This window comes from Musca autumnalis, unplaced genomic scaffold, assembly GCF_047663935.1.
Source record: "Musca autumnalis isolate F117 unplaced genomic scaffold, ASM4766393v1 scaffold_5, whole genome shotgun sequence".
Lineage (NCBI taxonomy): Eukaryota > Metazoa > Arthropoda > Insecta > Diptera > Muscidae > Musca > Musca autumnalis.
In genome coordinates this window covers 73300853-73323010 of record NW_027412088.1, presented here as the reverse complement: position 1 = coordinate 73323010, position 22158 = coordinate 73300853, and the positions used below count along the sequence as shown (strand labels likewise).

Here is a 22158-nt window from a genome sequence, read left to right as displayed (position 1 = left end):
TTATTTACTTATCTTTTTTTTGTATTTTTTTAATTTTGCTTGTTTGTAATTGGTTTTAGTGATAGTCATAATCAGCATTATTTACAATTTGAATTACAAATCTCTTTCTTACATTAGTTATCTCTTAATTAAACTAATAAAAATAATTACAGACAAAACGTATCTTAAAAATAAAAGCTATTTTTATACTGCTGTGAGTTCAAGAATAAAAGAAATTATAATCAAGCTTAAGAAGGTAGGAAAATCTAAATGTATAGGTTTTTACATCTGCATGCAACTATACAATTACATATTTAGCAAAATGGAAATTGTGGAAAGTTTTTACATAAAATACTTTTTTAAGTACACTATTTGTATTGGGCTATTTTTTGTTCTTTTGCAGTACTTTTCGAGGCATTTATATAAGTAAAAAATAGTATTTTAAACTTTTGTGCATAGGTTTTTCAGGTTGTCTTTCTTTTACAATGTAAATTACACACAAAATATTTTGTTTTTAAATGCTGATATAGGGTTGTTGTGAAACATTTACTAAGCTTTAAAATAGCTATGCTTTGTTATAGTGGGCACTTTATGTAATGGGGAATGTGTTTTCTAAAAACAAAAACTAATTTGCAATTTCCACATTATTATTTTTTTTTTGTTTTTCATAATTTTTTTCGTTTTTTTTTTTTTTTTTTTTTTTGTTTTTCTATTTTTTCAATTGCATTAATTGATCTATATTAAAATTAAAATTAAAAAGTTAAGTATATCATAAAAGTTCTTGCATTATTTGTACGAAAAGTTTCAAAAGACAAAACTTTTCTAGGAATTGTTAATAAGCCATTGACAGCTGCAATAGCTTTTTTAACACCGGTGTGCACAAATTCACAACATAATAGTTTACAACAATAGAAACAACAGTAGTAGTAGTCGTAGCAATAGCAGTAGTGACATCACGACAGTGTAACCTCCAAACACATCATAATTAGGAAACCAGCAATTGTACCCCATGTTGCAATGCTGCCATTACCACTGGCATGTGCCTCCGGTAAGATATCATCAGCAACAATATAGATCATGGCGCCAGCGGCAAATGACAAAGCATAGGGCAAAATTAAATTGGCAAAAGTCACAGCCACAGCTCCCAAAATACCAAAGATGGGTTCAACCATACCCGACAATTGACCATACCATAGGGAACGCAATACACTAAAGCCCGCAGCATGCAAGGGCAAACTAACAGCTAAACCTTCGGGGAAATTTTGAATACCAATACCAATGGCTAGATTACGTGCAGCTTCAAAGGTCGAGGCATTATTTTGTCCAACAGCACCAAAACTAACACCCACTGCCAAGCCTTCGGGAATATTGTGCACGGTAATGGCCACAACCAATAGCATAATGCGTTTCCATTGGGCACCGGATCTTTGGGCTTCTTTTTCAGCTTCTGTAACATACGTTGTGTTGGTGCGTTCAATATCAACACTTGGCTTCTTGCGGCGTCTGGGTTCCGAGTGGCTATGCTGTACACTTAGGCAATCTGAGAAACTGTCCATACTCTTGGCAGCTTCCATGCCATTGTGACCATTCTTTTTATCATCGATAGCAATGTCCGCCTTATCCTTGGTTTGGGTCATTTGCAACATCATATCGTTGGAATTCAAACCCAAATAAGACATCAATTTATCACAGCCATATACGAAAATGGCACCCAAAAGGAAACCGCCAGACACGGGTAGGAAAGAATAAATGCCATATAAGTTAGATGATTCAGCCATTTCAATGGCAGGATTCAAGAGAGACCAGAAAGATGCTGCCACCATAACACCAGCAGCAAAACCCAAAGCGGCATCTAAAGATTTACGTTGATTGCCGCGCACAAAGACCACACAGGAGGCACCCAAAGCTGTGAGACCCCATGTTAAGAGCGTACCCAAAAGGGCTTGTGTTACTGGACCGTAATTTGGCAACATTTTGTAGATTTCTGAAAAAAAGAGACGAAAATAAATTTATTTTTATTTTTATATCAAAACAGCTGTTATATGCTCTGCTAACAGTGGTGGATTGGATTTTAACGAAAAAGAAATAAGTGAACATTAATAACAGAAAGAATGTACATGACCCTGGTTTTAATAAAACTAATGATTTTTGGGAATCAAACCAAACTAATAGAGCAAAAGGAATATGACTAAAGCATCAAATCTTATAGAAGCATCAGCATTAAACATATGCTGCTAAAACAACAACTTTAAAGACCTATAAGAACATATGTTAAGGTGTGCTGTGATGTGAAGATGTGCTGAGTTGACGGAAAGAAACTTTTCGCTGCTCTTTGTATCCCAAGAGCTGGGTATTTGTGATGATACCGCAGAACCAACATTAGAAGATTCTATTCAATGTATACTGCCTAACCTCAATGAGGTGAACAAATGCAACAGGCTGACTATATTGTTTCTGATGTTGTTCCAGTTGTAGATTCAGAAGAAAAGCCATTACCATAGGATGTATTTATGGAGAACTGCGGTGTGATGAGTGGACTTTGCCATGCATTTCAGAAAATGTGAGGTACGCTGCGCAGATGCTTTACGCTGCTTTGTTAATTCTGGCCCAGAAAAAATTTGGAGGGTACACCATCCGGAATTCAATTGCGACATCCATCCTCACTATTCTTTTGAAAGGCGTTTTTTTGCAGTGTGATGAGTGGACTTTGCATTGCATTTCAGAAAGAGGTGACGTGCGCCGCGATACGCGGATGCTTTACGCTGCTTTCTTAATTCTGGCCCAGAAAAATTTTTGCGGATACACCATCCGGAATTCAATTGCGATATCCTCACCATTCTTTTGAAAGGCGTTTTGTTTACTACCTCAGATGTAGAGGTTCTTCCTTGTATCTCCGGATCGATCCGTCCCTAATAAAGGTTGACTTCCGAAACGTCAGTTGCTTTGTGATCGTGCATGAAACTAGGCGTTCTTAGATCAAATTCCATACTAGAGTAATTTTTTGAAATTGCAGTAGTGGAGAACTCGATCTAAGAAATCCTAGTTTCATGCACGACTACAAAGCAACTGACGTTTCGAAAGTCGGCAAAAGTTTCATATCTGGTTAACCCACCATTGACCATATTTATAACCCAAGTCTTTAGGGTAAAGAGGAGAGGGTATATCCACTATGAAAAGATGGAAATGTACCTCATCAAAATAATGTGTGTTTGGACGAAATCGGTTTCTGGCAATTTGGAGTCAATTTAGCCATGTCCGTCCGTCGGTCCGGCTGGCTGGAGAGCAACATAACTATCGAACGGATCAACCAATTTTATCCAAAATTTGGCTCTCGTAATATTGTGTCTAAACTTAGATGTAGTTGGAAGATGGGCAATATTGGCCTACTCCTTCGGGTACCTCCAACCACATAAGTTCAACATTTTCAAATGGTGCTCACGATCATTCTCGAAGGCAGCAACCGATTGGGTTCAAATTTTGCACAACGTCATATTTCCTCCAGACATAGATCAGCTCCTAATATGGACCAATCGGTCCACTATTTTGAGTAGCTACCACACAAATTTTTAAAATTGTTGGCACAAGTCAGTATAGGGGCTGTTGACGGATCTGCATGAAATTTTGTGCAGCATGTTGTGCTCCCCTTTTACGATGTTACAATTTTTTTCGGGGGCAAGTCCATTCGTCCCATCGGCATCAACTCAAACGAGTGATGAGCACTAAAACCTTATAATGAGTATCCGATTTGGCTGAACATTTATCACATCCCAAAATTTCGCAAATGTGTTGTTTATGCGCTGTTCGAAGATCGATTACAAAATTTCGCCGAAAGTAACTTGTGGTCCTGATTACAGTTATATAATGCCTCCATACATAATGGTCCAAAAGCTTATGCCGACGAAAACACATAACGAAAAATTCGGAGAATTTGCTAAATAGGTTCTGACAACAAATCCTGATAAGACCAAGACGGCATCACAGATCGAACACCTTTGAGAAGGAAGGAAAAGAATCTTCAGAATTGGTTTGGGCAGTAAAGGACAGTAGATTCAGGCAGGTAGACAAAACTGGAAAATGCATATTTTTGGTGTAAATGGGGTTTTGTGTACCTCTACACCGAATTTTCTCATGGTACAACAATCAATGATTGTACCATGGGTCTGGCTACTTACAAAAGCAGGTCCGGCATTTCACAGAGTTTTAAAGAAAATGCCTAAAAGCAAACATGGACTTATCTGGGCTATATGAGCTATAACTAGAGAAGTAGACGTAGCTTTAAATCAATTTGAATGCAACCCTATTGACGGTTTACATAGTTGGAAAAGGCCAAACTTCGATGAAAACCTCAAGTGAAGTGGCCAAGACATGTGACTTCCTATTGTGAGTTCGGCTTCAAGAACAAATGATTTGTTCTAGCTATGTGAATAAGAACGAGTGTTTTAATCCTATTGCTTGCAGATTGTTTTGTTTTGAATTAATAATATATCATTAATGTTGAAATGTTTTGCTAATTAAGCACAATTAAACTTAAATGTTTATTGATGTAAATTAATCGTCATATGGCTTTCCGGAACATGAAATGACATTTATATGGCAAAACAAAGGATCTTATGAAGCCAAGTTATGTTCTATGGGGGGACTTTTTTAAATGTTGGCGAAAATCACATATACTTTTAGTCATACCGACAACAAGGTAAAACCGGCTGTTATGTTTGGTAGTTAAAAGCCCAAATATTAGGAACAACTAATTTACTGTTCGGATCGATTAAAAGATTTATTTTGGCAAGTAAAAAATGTGCCATAAATGACTACCTATGCTAATCGGTACTTTACACGATATGTTATTTTACATATGTGCTGTCCCTTTGCATATTTTTGTATATAAAAAGTGACAACCCGTATGTAAAAAACATATCGTGTAAAGTACCCATAAGTAAAAACATGCTTATATGCAAAATTTTGAATCTCGGCTACTACAATGTTAAAAAGATTTTGAATGGGAAAATTGTTTATTCTAAAAAAAACCTTTCAAAATTTAAAAAAAAATATTTTTTATTTCCAACTTTTCTCCATAGTATTGTATTTATTACTCTTGAAATTGCTATGAAGAGTCATTGTTAATACGCAATTAAAATAACATCACGAATACTATAAAAGAAATAGTTGAAAAAATGGGGACATAAAAACACTATTGAATTCATTGAAGATTCCACGGTATGCTTTGGATTTATCAATATAGCGGAGAACGACAAGTGTGTTGCCATTGGCAGGCATCATTCAAACAGATTTTTGGACAAAATTTAGACTAGAATACGGTAGAATGTATTTGCTAAGCAAGCAATGGAATAAATGCAAGAGACTTTGCGGTGACCGTGAAAGGAAATCAATCTAAAGCCGCTTGTGTTACTTTTTTGTTATTGTTGTTGCTGTTTCCTCATAAATCTCTATGTGATTTTTGAATGTTGTACGTGTACTTTCAATGCGATTTAATAATAATTACCTTTTTAATAAGTAGCTGAGTAATTACGTTAAATTTAAGAGTTTCTTTTAAAATTTTCTGTTGGTTTTTGGTAAAAACTGCCACGTTCCTCCTGCTTCTTATACTCTCAACGCCCCGTCACTTTAACAGCAGCAAAGTAATGAATGATCTCAGAAGCGACCGTGTATGTAAATTATACACATACAGACAAAATAATCCAACCAGCGTTACATACAAAACAAATATATTCTGTTGCCGATGTCGTCGTCGAATACTAAATTCAGAACATTAAAAACAGACTTTGGTGGAAATGCACAACACTAATGAATGGTCCAGCGATAGTTATTTCTTTTGTTAAATATGTGTTCTAAAAACAGCTGTTATAAAAATGTTGATGACCCGGTTAAATGGTTATTGTTTGTATTATGTATTTTGAAGGAGATTCTTGTTTCTTTGTTTGTTTATAATATACACCCCAAAACTTGGTAGTTGGTAAATTTGTTTAATGGTCGTATAAAGGTTTTCATTAGGGGAACACCAGGCACATTTCTCCCATTAGTTTCATCACTTGTTTGGCTACGTGTTTTTCCACTTGGTATTGTGTTTTATTTTTCTACTTTCAATTATATTTTTATTTTTTATGGCATTTCTTTACACTTGTATCTTCGTCTTTTGCTCACATTTATCGCGTCAACAATGATGCGATGCTGGTTTTATTTCATTTAAGGGCAACGTACATGTATGTATGTATGAAAAATATACGATTATAAATTAAAGACGAACCACACAATAAAATTAAAACAAAATGTCAGAGAATTGTCGTACCAAACGCAGAGACGACGAACAAAGTTTGGCTCCAGCAAAACTAAACTACTACTCCGCACACAAGTAAAATTACGACTAATGGCTTCAATTGCCACTACTGCTGTCAGAATTCCATTTGTGTTTAGCCAGCTCTTTTATACATTTATATTTCTTGGCTATTGTGCTCTTCGGCTATACCATATCCACCGCCCTCCTCCCAAAACAGCGTCCATAGATAAACTCCATACGTATTCTCTCATAGTAACTTCTTATCAACAACCTATACTCATGTCCCAAATGGTGGCATGCTTTCTTTTTCCGTTTTGTATTATTTATTTTTCTCTCTCACTATGGTTGTGAGGGGATGCTCTCATGTGCAAAATACCAGACAGGTTGTTTTCAGTGTTGTATTTGTCAAACGAGGTGGGGATTTAGGCGGTTAAATTTGAATGTTTACTTTGGAAATATATCGTATTTGTTGATGTCTTTGGTATCTCTTCAGAGTTAATATTATACAAATTTATTGTTGTACTGATAAGACCATCCCCCTTCCATTACCAAGACGTTTCTCATCTAAAAACATTTTTAAATTTTGTTTCATAATATTTTTATTTTTAATCTTTTTTACATATGTATTTAGTTTTTTACATTGCTTATCCTTTGTTCATACAGTCAAACTGCATTAAAGTGAACAATCTTTACACCCCACAGAAATATGACTTACATATATAATTGTATTTTGATATGCATTTTGGGTGCCCTCAGAACTGTTATATTGTTGTTGTTGTAGCAGCACATAACCTACGTGGAAGCATAGGGAAACCAATTGCAATTTGGATACAATTAATTGGAAACAAGTGAACACGTTTATATCGGTTTTGCCGACAGAGCTATACCCTCAGTCTGTGTGAAACTTTCATCTATGGACAGATCGAATACCATCGGCTGCACAACAAACATGCTTTACCTAAAAAATTGTGTTTTCAGAATATTGTGGCCCTTTTTGGATGTATGACCTTGTCGAAAAAATATGGATTTACAAATAAGCTCAAAAGTGTTGCGGAAAAGGAGGTCAATTTTGAAAGTGGATTTTATTTTGGGATTCATTAATTTTGATAGATATCTCGCAAACCACTCATTTCAGTTTGTCACCGTATAATTTAGAGCTATTTGACCATTATGCCAGGAAGCATGGACTTGCCCACGAAAAACCTAATATCGTTGAAAAGCGGACCAAGGAGTAACTTCAGTAAAAATTCCCAAAGGATCCTCGAACAGACCTTGAACTACATTTAAACAAAAAGTAGAGGACCGATATAGCCCAATTCCGAACTTAAACTAAGTTTTTACAAAATGTTAGAAATCCAAAGTTTAGACCAAATCTGTTGCTCCGTTCAAAAGATATCGTTTTTGGTACATGAAGGAGTAGACAGATAAGAATCAACTTCGAAGATTATCTAAGATTTCCTAAATTTAGACGAACGCAGTATCGCAGAAAAGTTTCTCAGAAAGCATGAAATTGCTCCTGAAAATACTTGTACCGTCATAAAAGGGTCCCCGAGAACAACCTGCAAAAAACAGATCTATTCGAAACGGCTTAGGTCCGAACATTTTGGTTGGATATAAGAGTATATACCCTTGAGGGTATAAAAATGTCCCAACAAAAAAAAAAAAAAAACAATTTATAAGCAATTCTGTAGGAAAATTAGGTATAGTTTAATAAGGACTTTGCCAATAGCATAGAGACCTATATGGACAATTTCTACGATTCTGTCAGTCTGTACCAGAAATAGAATTTAGCCGTGGTACAATGGTATGCACACCCGCCTTGCACTCTGAAGGTCGTGGGTTCGATTCCCCGGCCAGTCAACATCAAACACTTTTCAACGGTGGCAAAATACCCCTCAGTAATGTTGGCAAGGTTAGGTTAGGTTTGGGGATGTGTAGTCAATATATATGTATATTGACTACGCCACTCGGTCCATTGTGATCATCCATAAAGAAAAAAGGAGGTTCAGAATTACCTGAAAAGAGAAGAGAAAAGAGAGAAGAATAAAGAAAAAAGGGGGTGTGGTTTGGAGAGTAGTAATAAATGAATTATTAATAAGAAAGAATGAAGATATAATAAAGACAGAGAGGGTGGTTTATTTGGCGATGGTGGAAAAAACTGTCAGAGAAGTAGTTACGCTTATGGGTCGGACAGCATTAGTTAGGTTCGCCAAGGCAGTTCTACACTCAAGAACGGCCTCAGACTTGATATTGGGGGATTTGATAGCTTTATGAGCCGGCTGACTATCAACGAAGATAGTCACCGGTTCAAAGATTTCAGCATCCAGACTTTTTATCAACTCTGCGGCCATTTTGATCGCGAAGATTTCTGCTTGGAAAACGCTACAGTCGCTGTTCAACATATATGAGTATTCGAGGCAAAGCTTTTCGCAGTAGACGCCAGCTCCGGTACCTTCTTCCATCTTGGAACCGTCTGTATAGAAAGCCAGATCGTCCAGAGGAGGGTTACTACGGATCCAGTCATCTCTACTAGGGATAACGACATCAAAATCATCAAATCTATGGATTGGTGATAAATAGTCGCTGAATTTCCCCTGCTGATTTAAGCTAAGGTTTGGCCATAGCTCTCGAAGAATGCATGCATGACCATAGGTGCTGTCACGCCAACGATTCAATTCACCTAGCCTTAGGGCACTACGTGCTGCTTGACCTTTGATGCTAAGTCTCGTGGGCAAGAGGTTTAGCATCGCGTTCAGAGCTGCTTGTGGTGTACTTCTAAAAGCTCCAGTTATCAGGATCGAGGCTGCCCTTTGCACCTTGTCTATGCTATGTTGGCAACATTTTCTGAGTATTTCAGCCTTGTACAACTTCTCTACAAGTGGTGTCTTAAGACACGCCGTTCGGACTCGGCGATAAACAGTAGGGCCCATATCATTGAGCTAATATGAATCGGGGTGCACTCATTGGTACGAGAGAAGTCTCCCCTGTCCCGCCTGGGATGTTTGTGGAACAATTATTATATATATAAGGGTTCATATCCTTACTTGTTGCCAAACACAAGATGGATTTCCAAGTGCCTTAGGTTAGGTTGTATGATGCCAAGCTACTTCACAACGTGATGACCAACAAACTAACGGGAAAGAAAGTGTGGAGAAGAGCTTAAATCAACGTAAGAGGATTAAAAATGACCTCAAAATGACCCGTGCCAGATTAGGACAACGATATGGAATGAGCACGATTGTTTCTGCCTCTTCCTCGACTTCGCACTTGTCATAGATCTTATACAGCAGTGACCAGTGACCAGTAGCAATTCTGACATCTTAAATGAGAGTACATCTTGAGATTACCGACCTATTGGCTTCAATGGCTTGCATCCAGGTCCGTCATGCCAAATACTTAAGGGTTTCTCAAAGTAGAGTTTGTCTTCTGACCTGTATATTCATCACAATACACACAATCGGTGAAAATGGATAGTGATGATTACTCCTGCTGTGTCAAAGTACAGAGATGACGAATTGTAGCCTGTCTGACCGACTCTGTCACTTGGACTAACCTGGCTACATATCTGTTGCAGAACGTTTACATATCTATGTGAGCACCAATATATGTTTATCACTCTGAGCCCCAAAGTACCTCTGGATGCCAAATACTAAACCAAAATATCCAGGGGCTCATATTCTGTATTCAGCTCCAGTAATTAGAACTGATGCAGTTCGCTGCACAGTAGCTAGCGAATTGGTGTTCTGACTAATTAAATTGACACCATGTTACTGGGAAATCAACAAGGAAATCCGCACCGCTACGCGTGCTGCAAAAAATGCTCTATTGAATGAAAAGTGTAGAGAAATTGAACATCTACAAAATATTCACGATGATTACAATCTTCATAAAAAACTAAAAGAATCCGCAGGAGTGTATAAGAGAGCATCACCATCAGTACTAATGGATGACAACAATCGACCAATCTTTGAGCCATTACACATAAAGAAACGATGGAAAAACTATATTGAACAATTATTCACTGACGACCAACGGTCAAGATATGATAACAACATAAATACATCTTTAACGGGAAACCCAATTACCAAATCCGAAGTAGAATATGCAATTCAATCACTAAAAGATAGGAAATCAACCGGACCCGACGAAATTCCTTCTGAAGTCTTAAAATTAATAGATGGTGATAACATCTCACTCATTGTAAGACTTTTCAATCATGTGTATGATACTGGCCAATATCCAAACGAATGGCTGAAATCAACTTTTATTGCGATACCAAAGAAATCTAATGCAAAAAAGTGTTGTGACTACAGGCTTATTAGCCTTATGTGCCACATATTAAAAATTTTTTTGAGAATAATCCACAAACGAATTTACACGAAATGCGAACGTGCTATGGGAGAGTCCCAGTTCGGCTTCAAGGAGGGTATGGGCACCAGAGAAGCCATATTATCCATCCAAGTACTGGTACAGAAATGCCGCGAAGTTCAAAAAGATGTTTATATATGTTTCATTGATTATGAAAAGGCATTCGATAACGTCCAACACGACAAATTGATAAATATACTAAGGGAAATTGGAATACAAGAAAAAGAAATTAGATGCATACGCAATTTATATTGGAACCAAACTGCAAGAATTGAAATAAATGGTGATCTGACTGACGAAATTCCCATATCAAAAGGAGTCAGGCAAGGATGCATACTATCGCCGCTTCTTTTTAATATATACTCCCAAAAGATATTTAATGAGTCAATTGAAGGAGAACGAATTGGAATAAGAGTTCAGGGTAAAATTATAAATAATATACGCTATGCTGATGATTCCACAATTATTGCTAGCAGTATATCTGGGCTGCAACAACTCTTAGACAAACTCACGTACGTAAGCGAATCATATGGCCTCAAAATAAATATAAAGAAGACAAAATATATGATTGTAAGTCGAAAATATGTCAGTTGTGAAACGTCACTAAATATCAAAAACGAAAACATCGAACGCGTAAAATCTTTTACATACCTCGGCGTTTTAATTAACGACCAATGGAACACATCAAACGAAATTAAGCGTCGAGTGGAGATGGCCAGAAATGCCTTTTTTAAATACAAAAAAACACTTACAAACCATGAAATTGGTCTCAAAACGAAGGCAAGATTTGTCAAATGCTACATTTGGTCTATACTACTATATGCAGTAGAAACCTGGACCCTAAAAAGTGCAGATGAGAAAAAAATTGAAGCATTTGAAATGTGGGTATACCGAAGAATACTGAAGATACCCTATACATCGCATATTACGAATCAAGAAATTCTAAGACGAATGAACCTCGATAGGCAACTTTTACGCACCGCAAAATCAAGGAAAATCGCATACCTGGGGCACCTGATGAGGAACCATAAATATAAATTTATACAAGCCATTATTAAATGTAATATAGAAGGACACAGAACAAGAGGCAGAAGAGAGACGTACTGGTTAAGGAACATCCAAGAATGGACAGGATACTGGGATGAAACGAATCTAATATATGCTGCGAAGAATCGAGAGCTGTCAATAATTTCATAACATAAAACATTAAAATATATTAATTTGTAATACATATAGTATTGTATGATCGCTTATATCCGAATAACGGATCCGCAAATAAAGAAGAAGAAGATGTTACGAAATACTTCCCATCACTTCATCAATATCAGCAGGACGTTCTATTAACAACTGGATCTTGAATCCTAATGCAAGTTGGAATGGGGGTGCAGTGGTTTTCAAACTAAAATCTTCGCGATCAATAAGGCATCATATTTTATAAATTGTCTAGATGCTTAGATCTTTGAACCGGTCACTATTTTTTTACATAGCCAAGCGGCTCTTAAAACCATAAAATTCTTTCAATTTCAATTTGACTCTGTAGGTGTATATCTCAACAGTTCACTGTATATACGACGTCAAAATTGTCCGTCGAAGGACCAAGGATTTCCTCATTGGATATTAGAGGAGTTTTAAGGCGACTTTTTCTGTCAAAAATTCGTCCTGTCTCTCAATAAAAATTAGAATTTATTGCCCAGAATTATTTTACTTTTTAAACAAACCCTAGTTAATGAAGCTTACGAGCTGAAGGCAGTCATCGATTAGAACACTTTTGACCAAATTAATCTCCCTTGGGTTCTTGAAATGGTCAAAAGAAGTATTTATATGGTCTTTCATTAGTATATTGTATTCAATGGAAATTAGATTTCTTCCACTGTATTTTGAACACATTGGCTTATCTTTTGTTCTATATATTCCACCCGATATTTTGTATATGTGTCGAGTTACAAAATGTCAACTAGTGCTTTAATTCTAATACATGTTATCCTGTTTCGTTATAACCCTGTTCAACTGTACTAATTATACAAATTCACTTTGCTGTTAGAGATTGTGTTTTTTCAGCTTTGATAATCTTAGTATAGTTTTACGCGTTACGAAAATAAACAAATGCGAATCGCAATGTTAAAACAAAAGTAACGATTATTTTGGCACGTAGTGCCTAAATAAACAACGTGTCAAAATGACATGATATGTATATCTCATCTCTGTATATGTATTGTGTTGGTTCACTCCAACAACGACAAGGTTAAGGGTGATGAACTAACAAATCTTAAGGGTATAACATTTGAAATAAGACGGTGTGTTGCGGCAAATACCTACCACACTTGATGTTATGGGAAACTATATATATGGTTTTATTGTTTTTAAATGTTTCCTTTATTAATCAATACCAACCACATCGCCTCTAAATGATCCTTTATACAGGTATATTCTAATATTAATCGTCGTTAATATTTTATACTTATAGAAGTTTTTGAAGATTCCATCGTAAATTGTTAGGCGTTTGTTGTGTATGTATTAAAAACTGTGGTCCTAACAAAAAACAGCAGCCTAAACAGAATAAAATTTTTGCATTGCAACAAACATTAGTGTGAGAGATGTATGAAAGACATTGGGGCCCATATCTGAGAAAGTATTCTCTTTCCCTTTCAAAAATAATATATATAAAGTGTGTTTTTTTAAGCCCGATAGAACTTGAAATTGTAAAAAATAACACAAAAAATTAAATTGTAATCAAAATTTTTTTTATTCGAAAGATCAATACGTGACATTAACATTTGAAAATGATTTCGGTCATATGGGCACCGCGGCTGTTCTTGACGAAGTGCATTCTGGAGTCCAATTTTTGGCCACTTTTTCGAGCACTGATGGCCGTATGTCACGAATAACACGAACAATGCTGGCCTCCAAGGCATCAATTGTTGCTGGTTTATCAGCATAAACCAGTGACTTCACGTAGCCCCACAGGAAATAATCGAGAGGTGTCAAATCGCACGACCTTGGAGGCCAATTGACAGGTCCACTTCTCGAAATCAACTTATCGCCAAATTTTGATTTCAATAAGTCGATGGTTGCGTTCGCCGTATGGCAGGTAGCGCCATCCTGTTGAAACCACATCTCCTCCGGATCAATGTCATCCATATTTTCAAACAAAAAATCATTGATCATGGTGCGGTAACGATCTCCATTGACCGTAACGCGAGCTCCGGCCTCATTTTTGAAGAAATAAGGTCCGATGATGCCACCAGCGTGAAAAACACACCATACGGTTCATTTTTCTGGATGTAATGGAGTCTGTAGGGTCTCTTGTGGATTGGTCTCACTCCATATGCGGCAATTTTGCTTATTAACAAACCCGTTAAGCCAAAAATGCGCCTCATCGCTAAACGCCATACAAATGACGAAGTCGTCTTTAAGTTGCGCAAATCGACGACTGATTTTCAAAGTAAATTTGGATAATTTCGTAGCGTTGTTCAAGCGTGAGTCTATTCATGATGATTTGTCAGAGTATACTGAAACAAATAAAAAAAAGTTGAATTAATTCTCTTTCGAGTTGAGCTATTTAGACCTAATAGGTACATTGAAAAATTAGGAATCCACCGAAGTCCCACACATTCAACCACTATGCTACGTTTCACGGGTGGTTAGGCCGATCATCAGGCATATTGAATGGTGTTTTTTAGTGGGTGGACGAAGGCTAAGCTTGGAGACTAGCATTTATATCACAAATCATTCGAAATTTGTATATTCGAATTATTTATTTATTTTAATGTTAGTCATTTAATTCCAAACCTTTCCTATAGTCCGACTTGGCTGGTAACCCTATTTTTCATCAAAATTTAATTTTTTGTGTTACTTTTTACAATTTAAAGTTCTATCTAGCTTAAAAAACAACCTTTACAATGACTACCCACTATTAAAAATTCCACAAGCTGGATAACAGCCCAAAAGAATTGAAATTGTACGGATGATATACCTGAAGGAATACACCGACATAATCATTCATAGTACTTAAATCCAATTTTGGAAGTCATTCCTTTTTATAGTTTTCCTGTCAACCGGTCATTTTAGTTCGTCACCATAGGATATACAGTGCTGCTCAAAACATTTGCAACTCAAATGCCTATATCAAATTCAATCTATTTTTAGGGACATTTTGAGTTTTGAAATATGTTTGTTTTTGTTATTTGATTTTTTATTGACCATATTTTCAAGATTTAAAAAACATTATCCAGTTATGAACACTTATGTTTAAAAAATATGTGAAATATCGGAGGACCACATGTTTTAGCCTGCTCAAAACATTTGCAACTCCGTGGTACGAATATCTATTAGTTAATTTTTGACAAGTTTTTTGTATTGATTGGCATCAAATTGATTTTAATCAGAAGAAGGGGGCAAAAAGCTTTCATGAGGAGTACATTTATCCCACATATGTTTACTTTTGATAGACAAGTATGCCGAAAACAAGACATGTCCAATTTTTTAAGAAAAACTTAAATTACGACCAGAAATTTTCATCAACGCTTTGCTAAAATGGTAATTTTTGAAAATTGTGGATCCAACGAGGTCCAAAACTAAACATAGGAACATCACAATATCTAAAACAGAGCTGGATACTGCGTAAAAAGAACTAAAATCGCCATAAAATGGGAAGGAGATGTAAGGACAACAACATCTACTGCAGGGGATGGTCAAAAAATTATACGATTTATTAAGCAGATCTCTCAGAGGTCATTAACAGATGTTAAAAAAAGACTTGACACCGATAAATCTATACAAACATCTCCGATACATACCAAAGACACCGGTATACCAAAATAGGCAAATTTTCGGAAAAGAGCAATTTCCGGGAAAAATGGAATTTTTCATAGAAATTATTAAAAAAATGTGTGGTTATATTTTTGGAGTAGTGTAATCGAGTACTTCCCCTCGATATAAATCAATATTTAAGTTATATGACTTGAAAAAATTTGATTGATCACCAGAACTAAAGATAATAGAATTTGTCCCCTTATACGAAAAAGTTGACCCAAAATGTATAAGGTGTTTTATATTGCCCTGGAGGTATTTTTATGCACAGAAATGGTACAGGATACATGAGGTCGAGGTATTTATCAGATCCAAGAACTAACCGGACAGGTAGCATGTCAAAATCTCACCATGCACACTCCAGAATTGGCGTATAACAGAATGTTTTGGCATAATACCGCTTCTAAACGTATATATAACCACGTAAAACTAGTAATTTTTTGAAAATATGCTTATGTTCTTATCGGACGCAATCAGCTATAGTAATCTAAATTCATAATAGGAGGTTCCGGGACTCTAATCTGGACTCTAGACTATTAAATATCGAATAAAAACTTGGTATTTAACAATTATCCTTAGAGCACAGGATTCCAAAGGGTATATTTACTTATTTAGCTAACTGGTTTCCTTTACGATGTCTCCCGATAATAAATAAAATGTTTAATTCACAATATATTATCAGAACAAAAATAATTTCTTCAGATTTTGAATAAAATTTTCTCAGTTGCAAATGTTTTGAGCAGAACCAAAAGTGAGTTCGAGCTTTGTTTTGCATATTTTTTGTAAAATAAGTGAAATTTTTGCTAATTAATTTTTAAAGGATTCAATAAACCATCAATCTACAAAAATATTGGCATTTCAAATCCACAAACTACATCAGAACTATATAAAATATGAACTAGTCATTCCAGTTGCAAATGTTTTGAGCAGCACTGTACAGGGAAGCACAAAACAAATTATATCGTTGATGCCAGAATCACAAGTGTAGTTACAAAATGCAATAACTTTTGTGCGCAAGGTACCAGAACTAGGAACTTGATGTACGTTTAGGAGAAATATTACCATGTACAACGGTTCTACCAAGTTCAATCACTTATTTTGATTTTTGTGGACAACATCCATTTAAGTTGGTCAACGTAGGATTTCATTTGTTTATTTTTTTTTTTTTCGAGTTTATGGACTATTTTGTCTGAAAACATGGACTTGCCCTCCGAAACACATTAATAAACAGGAGAACCTTTGGCGCTTTAACTGCACTTAAGCGAAAATTTGAAACTTTTGTGAGAGTTACCCGAATGTGTTGTCCGTTATAGGCCGACCATAGTGGAACTTGTGCGTTTGGAATAAATTTTATCATGCGCAAAGTTACGGCCAAATCGGATAATCAATTTAAACATTTTTAGTGGCTACACTTGGGATTTTTTAGTGTTTTTGCTCAATTTTTTTCAGGAGGTATGGACTCGCCCCAGAAATAGAAATCAAAACGACCCGAACCATGTCCTTAAACTGCGAACTATTTTCTAATACTGTGGACCGAGGAAGAAATATTTCGAAGTCCAAATTTTTTTTACCAAATCTGTTGATCCGCTCGAGAGTTAATGTTGAACTTTTGTGAGAACCACCAGCCAAATTTACTGAATCGGATTCCGGATTAGGATATAAAACCATTATTTCGATTAGACCAAAGGCGAGGAGTATAACGAGTTACAAAGATAAAGATTCTAATTTGTAGAGAAATGTTACATGGCAGTTTTAGATGTTGTCTAGACAAGCATTCAGTATGCGGACCATTGCACCATAGTGTACACAGTAAACCCAAATTACAATCCAATATTTTACACTGTATTTCTTAGACTTTAAAGTTTAAAACACATTCATATATTTCCATTACTTACTCATAAAGATATTACCACAAACGCTTTGAATACATTTTTAAATACTTGTATATTTTTCCATTACAGCGCTACAAAAGTATGCAACCGGATTCGGAAAGTTCCATTAGTCGTAAAGGTGGCAGTGCTCAAAGAGATCTAACGCCAACACAAAAGACTGGTGCTAATAATAAAAAGAATTCCACAATGATTGGCGGTACACCGACCAGTAGTTCCAATGTTAAAAAGAAGACTGATATAAGCCAATATTTTAAGAAACTAGATAATAGTAACAGTGTAATGACCACACCGATTTCCAGCGTTTTCACAAAGAAAACAGGTGTTGGTAATGTTGTAGAATCACCAGCAACACAGCTATTGAATCGCATTACCTCCAACAATTACACGCCATTGATGCAAACAAAAAAGACACTAACAAAGACAACACCAGCAACAGCAAAGAACATTGAATGTTATGATGAAGGAAGCTGTGAAGCTAATGGATCTGATATTTCCAAAACGCAAAAAGTAAAAAAGGCTTTGGATTTCTTTCAAACCTCGCAAAGTGCTGCTGAATATGACAATGCCAACAAGGAAAAGCCAACTGTATTGCCAGCAACACGAACAAGACGTCGCAGTAGTATTTTGGCAGCTTCCATGAATGATGAGGCGGCAGCATTCGAGGATACCTCAATGGCAACACCCTCAAAAATAACCGGACGCCGTAGTATTGTGGCAAATGAAGAAGCTGAATCTAACACCGCAACCACTAATACCATGAGGACTCCCAATAGTAAGAATACACGTCGTCGTAGTTCCATACATACTCCGAAAAATATAACCATGGAAACTCCAAGTAAAAATAATCAAATCCAACCCATAACGGAAGAGGAGGAAATCACAACTGAAGAACTGGATAACAAAGTTGTGGGAAATCCTACAAACTCATCTGCCATAAGGGCACGTAGAACTTTACATGTTACAAAAGAAATGGAAATATCAGCGGAACGCAGCACACCCATCTCTAAAAATGCCATCAAGGAAAATCAACCGAAATCATCTAGTCGAAGACGTACCCTAAACAGCTATGCCGCTAAAAACAACTCTTCTCCACCTTCCAACAGCAGCATTTTGGATACCAGCAATATAACCACAAGACGACCAACATGTTACAGTGTGAAATCCATGGAAACCTGCAGCATACAAAATAGCCAAAATAGTAAGGAGCTATCGGATGATGGTGGAAAAATAGAAAAGACAATTGAATTGACAAATCAAATTTTTAATGTACTTATGAAAAGGAACGAACAACCTGACAAGGGATCAGAAATATCGAAAACAAAGTCAACAAATCGTCGCCGCACTTTGTATACACCTAAAAAAGTCAGCGATAGTACATTTTCAAAATCGGACTCTCAAACCTCTGGCGATGGTGGTCTATGTATAACGCCCACGGCCAGTAATATGTATGGTAAAGTGGTCGCTTGTTCAACACTCTTGGATGATGTTGAAAAACCCAACAAGCCAGTAGCAACACCACCAGCTAATGCCACAACAGGTAAACTACTGGAGGAAACAACGGAATGTGAAACTCCATTGATTTTTAGTTCCACCCGACAACCGGGCAATAAAAGACGTACCATGTTTGATGTTTCGATGGACATTATAACACAACGTTTACAATGTATCAATCAATCGGCCAGGCGATCATTAGCACCCACAACAGGTATAGCAACAAATGAAGATGTTAAATCATGCATTACACCACCCTCAGAAATTGTTGAAACTAGAAAACCAAACAACACAGTTGGCGATGCAGAAAACTCAAACAGTTCTCAATGCAGCACAAACTCTGATACTAACAATGTGGCCAATACAACTGAAAACAATGATAATGGTGGTTCAACGCCCATATTAAGTAAGAAACGTAAATTATTCATACCCAATGAGGTATTGACCCCACCGCCTGTTTTAACAGCAACCACCAAATTAAATACATCAATAAATACTACAACACCAGGCGTTCAAAAAACATTAGCTGCTGCTACTGTGGGTTCTGAACAAAAGAAACGTCGCAGAACACTGTTACCACTCTCACAAACCATTCTATCGACAAGTTCATCTACATGTGATCTCCCATCGAGTGTTGACTCTTCTTCACCACCATCAGCATTGCTTAAGAGACGCAGTACATTGGATTTTGAACAAATCAAAAAAATTCAAAATAAAATGTCTCGCAAAAATTATCAGGCACAAACAGCTGATGATGAGAAGCCCAAAAAGACACCTGGCCTAGTCTATACAAATATGCATAAAGAGCAAATAGATGTTATACGTGAGGTTGGTACACAACGTTAATGCATGAACCCCCCCTATTATCGCCCTTTCAACTATACTTAGACATTATTTTCACAAATTATGATACAAAACTGTGTTTTGCAAAATTATGTAGAATTCAATCACTCCTCCTTCTACCTCCTATATTACACACACTATTATTATTCTAATCACAATTTCTTTGAAAAATGTATCACCACACTGTATAAACATACAACCATTTTTCCCCTCTTATTGTATTTAGTTAATTTTTCTCCTTGTTCTTTGTTTTTAAATAGTTTTGAGCTTTATTATTTATAATATTAAGTGAGTTTTGTTTTGAATTAATTTAATATAATATGGAATTGATATATACTTTCTCTCATACATTGTTTAAATACATTTCGAAAATTGCCTTTAGATCTCATATGCTTTTCAAAACACAATCTGTAGTAAAATTAGACGAAGAAAGATTATAAATTGACTTAACTTTTAAACTGTTGGATAGCTTTCGTTTTTCAAATATCTAAAGTTATGTTAAATATGTATTGAATATATGGAGAAATAACAAAAATGTTGTTGCATTACAAAGACATTGTTACCAATTATATGTAAATATAGGCCGACTTCCGTATTGTCAGTTGCTTTCGAGTTCCATACTAGAGTAATTATATGAAATTGCAGTAGTGGGGAAATCGATTTAAGAGCGCCTAGTTTCATGCACGAATACAAAGCAACTGACAACACGGAAGTCAGCCATATTGTTGGTTGTGTTTGGAGGTTTCAAATAAGGAATTCGTTATTTCAACATTGGCGTTCAATTTAAAATAACTAAAATATATGTATATTTGGGTAAGAAATATGTAGGAAATGAGCGAAGTTGTTTTCAATAATCACCCTTATTACGGTTGGCGTAGTCGTAGACGTTCAAGTGACGTAGACGTTGTCGTAGGCGTAGACGTAGTCGTAAGATACACTTTTATATGATGAAAAATTATATACAACGACATTTTTGTCTTTTATAGCATTTTATATCCTTAAAAATCGAAAGAAATACATTTTTAATTCCCAGAACGCATTTCTTGGTTTAACAAAACATTTATTTATTTTTTTTTTTTTTGATACGACAAATCGGTATTACGTATGGCGTAACACGAAAAATTGGTATTACGTATGGCGTTGAAATACGAGGAAAGAGTCGTGACCGATTTTGTAAACGACAGCATATAAAAATAAAAATTAATTAATTTCAAAAGAATTTTTTGGCAATGATTATTAAAATATATTGGAAAATAACTATAATAAATACAAATATTACTACTTTGATTCATTTGCATAAGATAAATTTCGTGTCTTTATCAGATGACAAACATTCTATTGAAAATCTGTTAGAGTCCTCATATAACGATTGATGCAATGTAAATTTCTTAGTTCTTGCTCAAAATATGATTTTAAACAAATTGTTTTACAATTAAAAAATATATATTTTTTAAATTTTGTATGAGAAAAAAATTGTCGTTGTCGTAAATGTTACGTGGTACCAAAAAATATCCCTACGACAACGACTACGCCAACCACCACAAAAACGTCTACGCCAAACACTTATTTTGATTGTAAAAACTATAGGGTTAGTTTTTCTTCTGAATTAAAAGTTTAAAAATGATCTACTAATAATTCTAATTATGTTTGTTACAAGAATAATTCTTTAAAAATTGAAATTTTTGCTTTTTTGTTCAAAAACATACATAATACCAATTAGACGTTACGACACGTCAGCTTGCAATTTTGGATACGACAACGCCAACCGTAATAAGGGTGAATGTTTATTTTTTCAACAAAATGAGGTTGTTGTGTTAGTCAGTTTGTTTTTATGATAATTGCTAATATGCCTAAGAAGATTCAACAAGATTCAAATGCCGGCTGGCTTCATAAATGCAACATGATGAGTCACGTGATATCGCCTTGACTTCATAAATGCTGGGGCCTAATTATGTGATTCGATATCGAGTTGTTTCGACCTGAGTACTCAAAGTTGGGATCACAACACTCGTTATCGAGTAAAATTATCGAATAATTGAGCATAAATTTGCGAGTAATTTCTCGAGGCCAAATTGCCTATCGTAAACAAATAAAATGAAAGATTTTTTATTGTCTTTTTGTTTAAAAATTGTTGTTTGTTGTCGTTTTATAGAAGAAAAACGATGTTAGTAAATAATTGGCAGCATTTTTTAGACAATATAACAAGAGAAATTGCGAAAAGTCCTTTGTAGTCATTTTTAGAAATTGTGATAAATTTAGAATCAAAATGCAAGCAATCATTAACCATTAGTTTTGCAGTCATTAAAAAAAGTTGAAAAATAAGCATTTTTGCAAAACAGAAAAAAAATATTTAATATTAATAGCCTTTATTTTATAAGTGAAGTACACTATAAACATTTCATCCCCCGTTGTTTACCAAAGGAAATATTCTCTCAGAGAGGCTAATGCAAAACACCCACCAAACTCTCTCTCATTTATTTTGAG

The 22158-nt window shown here is 35.5% G+C and overlaps 2 protein-coding genes across 4 annotated transcripts in view; one reads left to right on the top strand and one right to left on the bottom strand.

The window, feature by feature from the left end:
- The window catches only part of MCPH1 (Microcephalin), a 53420-nt gene that overhangs the window by 18343 nt on the left and 12919 nt on the right, over positions 1 to 22158 (top strand). For both annotated transcript variants that reach the window (XM_073992541.1, XM_073992542.1), the window contains exon 5: positions 17410 to 19659. In XM_073992541.1, the coding sequence (XP_073848642.1) occupies positions 17410 to 19659 (2250 nt within the window). The remainder of the gene's footprint in view (positions 1 to 17409; positions 19660 to 22158) is intronic.
- Zip48C (Zinc/iron regulated transporter-related protein 48C) lies at positions 701 to 6569 on the bottom strand. Of its 2 annotated transcripts, none has more exons than XM_073992543.1 (2): positions 5480 to 6569; positions 701 to 1963 (listed from the first exon to the last, which is right to left on the bottom strand). In XM_073992543.1, exon 2 carries the CDS (start codon positions 1950 to 1952, stop codon positions 933 to 935), a length of 1020 nt encoding a protein of 339 aa, XP_073848644.1. In that variant the 5' UTR covers positions 1953 to 1963; positions 5480 to 6569; the 3' UTR covers positions 701 to 932. The 2 variants fall into 2 exon arrangements, with proteins under 2 accessions (XP_073848644.1, XP_073848645.1); XM_073992544.1 differs by having other exon boundaries at positions 6284 to 6443.

Bases quoted from the DNA above. Each gene is read 5' to 3' on its own strand.
- Zip48C (XM_073992543.1), bottom strand. From the start codon at position 1,952: ATGTTGCCAAATTACGGTCCAGTAACACAAGCCCTTTTGGGTACGCTC.